The sequence below is a fragment of the Vigna umbellata genome, chromosome 11, assembly GCF_029865625.1.
Source record: "Vigna umbellata cultivar VRB3 chromosome 11, Vumbellata_1.0, whole genome shotgun sequence".
Lineage (NCBI taxonomy): Eukaryota > Viridiplantae > Streptophyta > Magnoliopsida > Fabales > Fabaceae > Vigna > Vigna umbellata.
In genome coordinates, this window is record NC_142175.1 from 27,454,247 (window position 1) to 27,464,497 (window position 10,251).

The 10,251-nt window shown below is 31.9% G+C and overlaps 1 protein-coding gene across 6 annotated transcripts; it reads right to left on the minus strand.

Annotated features, from left to right (window-relative positions):
• Window positions 1–852: 852 nt before the first annotated feature.
• On the minus strand, window positions 853–9,741 carry LOC124828657 (pentatricopeptide repeat-containing protein At4g18975, chloroplastic-like). Of its 6 annotated transcripts, none has more exons than XM_088101574.1 (9): window positions 9,507–9,741; window positions 4,861–4,926; window positions 4,644–4,713; window positions 4,116–4,279; window positions 3,936–4,037; window positions 3,775–3,867; window positions 3,511–3,654; window positions 2,493–2,705; window positions 853–1,810 (listed from the first exon to the last, which is right to left on the minus strand). In XM_088101574.1, exons 4-9 carry the CDS (start codon window positions 4,149–4,151, stop codon window positions 1,553–1,555), a joined length of 846 nt encoding a protein of 281 aa, XP_087957700.1. In that variant the 5' UTR covers window positions 4,152–4,279; window positions 4,644–4,713; window positions 4,861–4,926; window positions 9,507–9,741; the 3' UTR covers window positions 853–1,552. The 6 variants fall into 6 exon arrangements, with proteins under 6 accessions (XP_087957700.1, XP_087957699.1, XP_087957702.1 ...); XM_088101573.1 differs by having other exon boundaries at window positions 4,861–6,526; XM_088101576.1 differs by lacking the exon at window positions 9,507–9,741 and having other exon boundaries at window positions 4,116–4,247; window positions 4,861–7,928.
• Between the last annotated feature and the right edge of the window lie 510 nt (window positions 9,742–10,251).

Sequence of the window (10,251 nt, forward strand, 5' to 3'; positions counted from 1 at the left end):
TTTTTTTCAAATTCCCTTCTCTTCCTCAAAAACAAGATTTTGCACATGGAAGGATATCTTTTGACCTTCTTCTCTGGAGCTACTTGGCTTGTTGTTGAGGTGGTAAATTTATCGTACTTTCTCCTTTCAATCCTTATGTTTGAATTTTTCTCTTTTCAAGAACCTATAAATGAGTTTAAGACGAAATCTTGATACCTCGATCAAAAGTTAATTGGAATTGTTTTGATAATGGCTTAGGATTTTTTAGTTGCATATGCAAGTGGATAAAAGATTTCTCGAGTCACCAAGTTTTCCTTTCGGTTTTAAATTAAGAAAACCACTTTGGTTCATTATAACTTTTGAAAGAAAAAAAAACTTGATTTAAATTTGTATTTGTTCAATTGGCTATTGATTTATGTTGTTTTGGATTTTTATCAAATATTTGAACGGGTTTTAAGTCATGAAAAGATCACATAATTAAGTACTCCCAAAGCCCACATGAGTTAAGACCAAATAAATCTTTTATTAAAAAAGATCACAAGACTAAATACTTTCGAAATCCTATGGATCAGAACCAGTTCATGAATCTTCCTTTTTACCAAATTTTATGTAGAGAAAAAAAAATTATGATCCAAAAACAACTACAAAAACAGAGAGAAACAACAATTTTATGCAACAATTGCTAAATACACATACAGTGAGATAACCATCGGTTAGTCCCAAGAAACACAAGCATAATCATCCATCCCTGGTCACCATATTTTGCTGTGAAGTAAAATGCTGGAATCAACAGGAATCTAGAAATCACTGCAATAAGTAAACCCTTTATGGATTCCAATGTCAGGCATTTGATAAGGGGAATATATCTGGATATTAGATCAAACACGCTGTACATTGCGATCAAAACATAAGGACACATAAACCTCAAATATATTGTCACTCTTAAGTTGATTTTTGAAGAAACCAGGTATCATGACACATAAACTAGTTACTGGAAAAAACCAATAGCCAAAAAATGTGCAGCAGGGCTATCATGATATAAAAAAAATTCACCATGAATCGTGCACCAAACTTGGAATGCATTACTAGTTAAACTATAAACCGTGCACCAAACTTGGAACAACTTCTTTTTCTCATTTCTTTTGCCTAAATTAACCTATCCAAACAAAAAGAAGTAACTATTTTATAACATGGAACAACTTTTGACATCTAGTGCAACGATAAGTTTGGTTCCGTTTTCCCAAGGTGACGCGAACTTCTATCTTTGATAGGCTTCCCACACATGGGGCTACATTACCAAGATAACATGTCATCAGAAAATAGTACCCATGATATGTAATATCCAGCTAGGAATCTTTTTGTTTTTCCAGCGACAGAATTAGCAGAATCGCATCAGTCAAAAAACCAAACAGCTTCTTCAGAATATCCAACGGATGGGCAGGAATAACTAAAGGCATTTCTTCTGAAACGAGTTTTTACGTAGGAGTGCAGCTGAACTCTGAAAACTTTGGTCTTGCACTGTTTTAACCTTAACCGAACAATTTTATCGATGTGAAAGAATAACATCTGACTTCTATTTCTCCTCAGACGAAGTATTTCTAGATTGCCTTTGACGTGGTTTGTCTGAGGTAAGATGCATACCTTTCTTTGACTCAAATGAGTTCCTTCTATGCGGTTTAGTTGGTCCTTCCTCTGTGAAGAGATGGCTATATTTTGCCAGTATATTCTCTTTCTCTTTAACTAAGCCTAACATCTCATATGCATTTGCCACTTTTTGTATGATACATCTGTCCCGCGGTTTTCGATCAAAAGCTTCCAGCCCCTTGAAAAGCTTTTCATAAGCAAAGGAAAATGAAGAGAATGTTAACTGTTAGTTATTTAACTACAAGTTATATGTAACTGTCGAACAGGATGCAGACAATATCTCTGATCTTACTACAATATGCAAAGCTGACAACCTCAATCCACCAAAACTAATATAAATAAGTTACGCTTCATAATTTCAGTCCAGATTCTACCGGTTAACGTTTTGAAGAAAAAAATGGGAAGTACAATGCAACACATAAAACTCCAAATGAAGATCAGAAACTAAAATTGTATGTACACTGCAAATGATGATTATGAATTATTTAAGTTCTCATTATTTAAAGATAATAACCCTTTTCAATGAATGAAAATCATTTGTCTCTCTTGGTACTTGCTACTGAGAGATTTATCCCATAAAAAAAATCAAGTACAGAATACACCAAAATTGTGGACATTTTAGAAGGGAACACATTGCAGATTAATATTAGCATACAACAACAACCCAGATTTGTTCTGAGGTCAGCTACATATATTAATCAACACCATCGGAATGGAATCAATCAAAAGCCAAAATTTCCAATTCCATTTCGGCAAAAGAATGTTCAGAACTATCACACAGCCAAGCGAAGAAACACATTGAAAAAATTATACAAATGACATATCACTAATTGGAAACATAAGAAATGTCATAAATAATGAAATCTTACCTTAACAAGATCTTCCAGCATGTTGTTTCGGTAATATACAGATATCATGACATGACATACTTGCCAAGGAACTGAATGCAAATCAGAACCAATTTTCATTTCCCAGAATTTGTGGGCTTCTTCCACCCTATGGTCCATATCTAAAGCTCGTATCAATTGACCATACGTTCCCATTGTCATCCCCTGCCCTTTGCTCAGCATCCATTTAATTACCTTGGATAGGATATTAAACAACCTGAGTAATTTACTAATAGTACTACTGAGGTAAACTAAAATGACATCTTTTTTTGACTCAAAATTCACAAAAAATCCTAAACTGACATGCTTACAGATCACACCAAAATCAAATAAACCACATAAAGTCATAACTTTATCGACAAAAGAAAGAAAGCAACAAATGGATAAATTGAATACTTAAAGAATCAGACAACAAAAATCGTCTACAAGCACAAAGAAATTACTGGTTATGTAAATATTAAGTGAACTTTACAAAATTCATAATTTCATAGCATGCTAGTCATTTTTTTAAGCACCAAACAACCAACAGAATGTTGGAATTTATTTAGTAATTTTCTGTTTTAAATAAATCAAGTCCTATTTATGTGGGATTTGATAGTGCATGCACGTTTTTAGGAATTCCAGTAGTGAATATATCAGTTACCATTTCTTTATCCTTGATTTAAGTCCAGCAGTTATTTTATACTGCTATATATGTAACTGAAGCTTTCAATTAATAAATACAGTTGTCAGTCATATCTTTTTTATATTTCAACACAGAATCACAAGAAAAGAAAGGCATGCACATAGGTCTTTTTTTGGACAAAACTTTTCAGTAAAGACTTATAGAAGAAAATAAAATAAAATGGTAGATGAACTATAGTTTTCTCATAAGCTAAAACGACTGTTTCACGAAGATTAATTGGTCAGATATAAGATGGGAAACTTGAACCACTATTAGACACAGCTCATATTGACAAAGATAATGCATAAAAGAAGACAAAGTAGATAGTAGTGCTACCTGCACAACCCTATGCCACTGTTGTTCCTTCTCAAGGGAATTCAATATTTTTTTCAATGAGGCGATGGGGAAGTTTTGCTCCCACGCAACCCATGCATCAAGAGCACCATAAACAGTCTCCTTACTGTCGTTGAGTTCAAGAAGCTGCATTATTATTATTAAAAAAACATAATTCAGTGTCACTCACCTGGTTTGAACCTTAAAACACCAACATCTAAATATGGAGCAAGACACATAAATCTATTATCATGATTATATACTTACCGTAGAGTAAAGATATTTGGTCTTATCTTTTCTGGATACGTTTTCCCCAATATAACTCCTCGGCACTACGGTGTCAGGAGGATCATATTTTGTCTGCGAGGGAGGGAAGTTGATTGGATTTATATAGCATGTGCGGTAACAAACTACGAACAGATACAAACCTGTTGCAAACTCGATGGAGGAGGCAACACTAGAGTTTGACAGCAACGATACTGTTGCACCTTCACATCACTTACTACGTTAATTTGACTCAATCTACCAACCTGATGAATGAAGTCACGCTAATGAAAATGGAGGCGATTACAAAAAGCGACGGGATAAAGAGAGAAAGAGAGACTCACGAGATGAGAGATTCGAGGTGACCTTAACCTCCACATGGTACTTCGCGGTGGTGACGACCTCAACCAACTGAACCCGCCTTTCTCTCCTTCTCTGCTCTCTATTTTCTGGGTGTTTCACCCTGCAGCATTTCCCTATGCAGTACCTCCAATTTTATAAAGTACCCCTAATTAATAATAAGGTGGTTAGTTGTTAATTTTTTTTATTGAAAATTACTATGCTCATTGTATAATGAGCCTAAAAACTTGGATGTTACAAAAATACGACAAAATTTAAAAATTTTGCATCAATAGGTAAAATCTGTCATGTCTCAAATATGAAAATCAATTAATATATTAAACATTAAGAATTTCAATATATAACATAATTCACGTAAAAAAATTATATAAACCTTGAAATAGTCCTTAAACAATTCCAACTCGATAATAATGAATCTAGTATAATTCTTTAATCTTTTATGTAAACCAACTAAAATCTGAAGTAATATTCACGGTTGTAAATCCCCAAGTAAACGAGGAAACTCCCCTTACCTTGGAGTTGAGCAATACAATCTTCTAGAATGCTCTAACCGTACCTCACAGCAAGGACTTAAACAGTGCCCTACAACCACCAAAAATGTGATGGAAACCGCTCTTAGAGCTGGGATGGACAGAGAAAACAAAAGGACAAGCTACCAGCTGCATGCAACCAATAAAGTGGCATGCCCTAGGTTCCAAAAACAGTGGAGGAGAAAGGAAAACGACTTACCAGTCGGAATGAAGAAAACGTTCGGTAGAAATGGAGCTCTCTACGTCGCGGATGCTTGGGCAGCACCTCAACCAACATGCAACGAGAGAATATGAGGGAATGGTAGAGAGAAGACAGAGAGAAAAGTGAGTCTGAGTTTTAGAGAGAGAGTGAAAAAGCTGAAACAAGGAACTCAAATTTTTGAAAAGTCCCTCCTAAGATCTTAGTGCCCTTAGCCTTATGGGTATGGCTGCCTCAACATAAAACCCAACTGCCCTAAGATTTTAGGCCCTTACAATAATCATAATAATAATAATAATCATAATAATAATAATAATAATAATAATAATCATAATAATAATAATAATCATAATAATAATAATCATAATAATAATAATAATAATAATAATAATCATTATAATAATAATAATAATCATTATAATCATAATAAAAATTGGTAATTTCCAACGACTTTATTGACTTATACATTATATGTCAGATCATATACTATTGATCAAATGCTCAATTATTTTCAATAATGAACTTGAGATTACTTGAAATTAACTCTCATTTGTATACTCTTCTCTCATTTGTATACTCTTCTGTCAACACATAACAACAAATCAAACTCAAACTTAAACTATAAGGAAACAACTAGCATATTAAGATTATTAATTTCAAGTAACCTCACAAGTTATTAGATAAATTTTCATATCTAAAGTCATCCTTACAAAATTTCAAAAGGATCGAACAATATAGGCCATAATCATCAATAAGGCACATAATTTATCAACTAAATACATGTATATCATTAGTCATACCACTAATAGCAGCAAATAATACATCCAATTAACATTTTCATATTGTGCGAAGCACAGAAAAGAGTACGAAACAAAAGAAACATATATACCATCACATTTTACTATTTACTACCTATCTCATATTTATCTCATCAATTCGGAACAGAAACAACATAATAAGATTACCTATGTAAACCATATGAACATAGAACCTTAGTTACGTGACATAACCAACCCCAACACATGATCTATAATCAATTGCAATCATTTACCTAGATATTTAGTGTTAAACTAAATCTCAAATCTGTATCTCATGTAAACTACAAGTAATAGACATATACATGTTCACTCACACATGTATCACAAGTCAGAGATAAAGGCGAGCCTTACATATCCTCACCCCTCCTTCACACAACCACTGAAGTCAACGTTCCAACAAGGCAACATGTTTACACAACTAAAAATACTGAAACATTAGAACATTCAAGTTATCCAACCACACTAAACGATCTCACTCTCCAAAATTCCCAAAATTTTCGTAATTCAGGCTCTGATACCACAAATGTAAGACCCCTAAAATTTGATGTTACAACAATGCGGCAAAATTTAAAAATTTTGCATCAATATGAAAAATCTGTCATATCTCTGATATGAAAATCATTAAACATATTATAAATTAAGAATTTCGACATATAACATGAAATCCAATAAAGTAAATTACATTATTAGATATATTAAAATCATCTTTAAACGATTCCAATTTAAGATTAATTAGTTTGACACAATTCTTTAATCTTTTGCATAAACTAAATAGAACAAAAAAATATCCCTAGTTGTAAATTCCCACTCTCGTCAAACAGCATCTCCAGAATTATCTGCATCCCGATCTGCGCTCCCGTATAAAATAAATTATGCGATCATTGCACAAATACACAAACAAGCAAACAAACAAAAGGGTGAGTAAAAATAAATAAATAAATAGATAAATAAGTAAATTAAAGTAAAATAAAATAAAGTGACGTATAACTAAACACACCCATCACTCCAAAAATATAATATCATCCACTTTCAAACAATTTGCGATTCGACTACGATAACAAATAGATTATTTTTCTCATCTTTCCCTCATGATACATTACTTCCATTAGAGTAACAGTTATCAACCCATACCCCTATCAAGTGATTGAATAATACAACCCACTCTTACGGTCTCAATATAGTCTAAAGAGTGCTCCCAAAGGAAGATCCTAACCTCGGGTTTCAGAGTCAAAAACACAAAACCATACCCCTATCAGGTGATTGAATAATACAACCCACTCTTACTATCTCAATACAGTCGAAAGAGTGCTCCCAAAGGAAGATCCTAACCTCGGGTATCAGAGTCAAAAACACAAAACCATACCCCTATCAGGTGGTTGAATAATACAACCCACTCTTACTGTCTCAATAAAGAGTGCTCCCAAAGGAAGATCCTAACCTCGGGTATCCGAGTCAAAAACACAAAACCATACCCCTATTAGGTGGTTGAATAATACAACCCACTCTTACTGTCTCAATATAGTCGAAAGAGTGCTCCCAAAGGAAGATCCTAACCTCGGGTATCAGAGTCAAAAACACAAAACCATACCCCTATCAGGTGGTTGAATAATACAACCCACTCTTATTGTCTCAATACAGTCGAAAGAGTGCTCCCTAAGGAAGATCCTAACCTCGGGTATCAACACCCTCAGAGATTCCTTCTAATAACCTAGAATATTTCCTATCCCATCTGAACTCACTATAAAGAAGTATACTCAATGTTACTTAAATAACAATATATCAAAGTAATATGGACAACATCCAACCATTCATTACATTCACTACAACACACATCAATCATTCAATATTATCAACCAAACATTACATCCATTCCAAAATTTACATTCAATCATATCAACTTATAGTACTTCACCTAATGCAATCCAACACATCATATCCCATTCATTATTTCAACAACTAACTAATCAAATTTCATAATATATTTTACAATTCAAGGACTTAATCAAATTAAACATGTATTCTAAATTTCCAATTTACTCTTGTCGAAATCACTTTATTATATTTAATTCACAAGGTGTGGTAGTGCATAGTTTTAGTTTAAAACTCTTGGTATATTCACACGTTCAATCATCTAAATATAATTAATTTTGCAGCAATGTAATCAATACTTTAATTTAACATACTAATAACTCCAAAGAAAAAAAAAAACTTATTACGAACTATCTAACATATATATATTCAATATTCTAGTACAAAAGTTTACTGCACTTTAAATATAACAAAATAATTATAATATATAATAACCTAATGTATGAATATATATATATATATATATATATATATATATATATATATATATATATACTCATACTATACATTATCTAATTAAAGGAGATTTAACTAATCAATATAATAAAATATATTTCTACACCAAATTATTATCACTAATTTACAAAAGAAAATACTGTGACCTTATATTTCCTGCGTGAGCTTCTAAAATATATCTAAGATCTTAAACATGTACATCCACTGCTACCTCTATATAATTCTCTAAACCTGGACAAACCGTGACACATTTTTATACAGATTTTACAACAAAATAGCAAAGTTTTCTGCAGAGTTTTAGTATAAAACACCAATAATTTTCTGCAGTATTTATGTGTTAAAGCAGTGAAATTTTTGATGTAGTAACAACAATCAAAACAGCCTAATACAGCAAGAATTCCTAATGCTGTAACAGCATAAACAACATGCAGTTTTATACTAATTTCAGCAAACAGCAAACAGTTTTATACTCTCTTTTTTTTTTTTTAGCAAACCAGAGACAATAATTTATGCAATATGATAGTCGAAACTTGACTCAATTCTTCCAAACAATGTACACAGCCGTAAACAAATTCAATATAATGTTTAATTCAAATTTTACCACACTCTCATGAATGTCATAACCATAATTCATCAACTCATAACTATTGAAACATTAATTAGCATGTACTGAGACTAAACCAACAAGCAATTTCCATTTAAAATTCCATCAACCAGGTGCAAGTACATATATTACTCATGACAATTCATTCTGATTTATTCTGCTAGTCATGACCAGGTTAATTAGTACTTGAATCACAAAAATCAACATTATATAAGCATTTAGTTATCTCCTCCACATTGTAACATCATGTTGAAACTAAGAAAGAAAACGCATTACAAAAATTCTTAGAGTTATAACATTATACTCCCTGTCAACAAAATTTAAACATTACACTGATTATACAAAATGTATATCTCAGCTAAGGTAAAGTACTCTGAAGAAAAGAATGCAAGTTAACGCATATACATCATACCAAACATAAACATTCACTCATATTTGATTCCAAGCTCTAAACACAATCCCAAACATTCATGATACCTCGGTAAATAAAACATCCATAAACATCCAGACTTACATTTTCTCTTCAACTCCTTTATACACCTATTTATATCTCCAGTTCTCCTTCCAAGCTTAATTCACACCATGACATATTTCCTACTTTAAATTTATCCTCTAACAGTACCCAATCCTCCAAACATTGATATAACTACATTTAAACTTCCAGACATTTACACACCAAACAAAAACATACATATCCGCCAAAATTACTAAATTCTTATTTTGTAACCTCAAAAATTAGAACTCAATATATATATATACCCCTTACTTCCATTTATCCGAAAGGTGTATATATATTCAGTACTTCTACAAGAAATCCCACAGAAAGAAATTACAAAGCAAGACAAACATAAAATCTCATAATTCAAACAACCACTGCAGACCAAGATAGTTTCTCATACCTTGTTCGATTTCCCCTTTTTCGGCAACCCTAGATTCGAATTTCATGTATATTGTTATCCCGTTCCAGCGTTCATTTTCTGATTCCCAATAACTCATTCTCTCGGTGTCTCTCATTCACCGATCTCGCTCATCACAGACTGAGCATTTGGTGCTCTCCCTTGCACAATTCTCTCTTTCACGTCCTTTCCCTTAGTTTTAAGGTTTTTGAAGAAACACCCAATATAATGCAAAGAAAAAGAAGAGCAAATAAAAAAACACCGAGAGAAAGAAATAAAAGCCTCCCTCTTGACTCTGTCTCTCGCTCTTTTCTTATGGGCTTCATAGCTTAAGCCCAAAAACTAAATCTGATGCCAAAAATAAAATACAAAATTAAAAAAGATAACCAGTTTTGTTCTCTTAATATCTATCTAACTTATTGTTTTTCGTTTATTTCTTCTCCTTATTATTATTATTTTAATTATAACTTGATTCAATTAAGTTCCATATGGCATAAATCATAACTATTAGACCTTTATTCCACAATACTAAATTAGGGCTAATCAAACAATATTATAATCTAATTATTTTATTCAAAAGACAAGATAATATTTAGATCAAATTTTCAAAGGAATCTACAAACAGGTCTTACAATAATAATGATAATAAATATATATATATATATATATATATATATATATATATAATAATAATAATAAAATAATCATAATCATAATAATAATAATTATTATTATTATTATAATAATA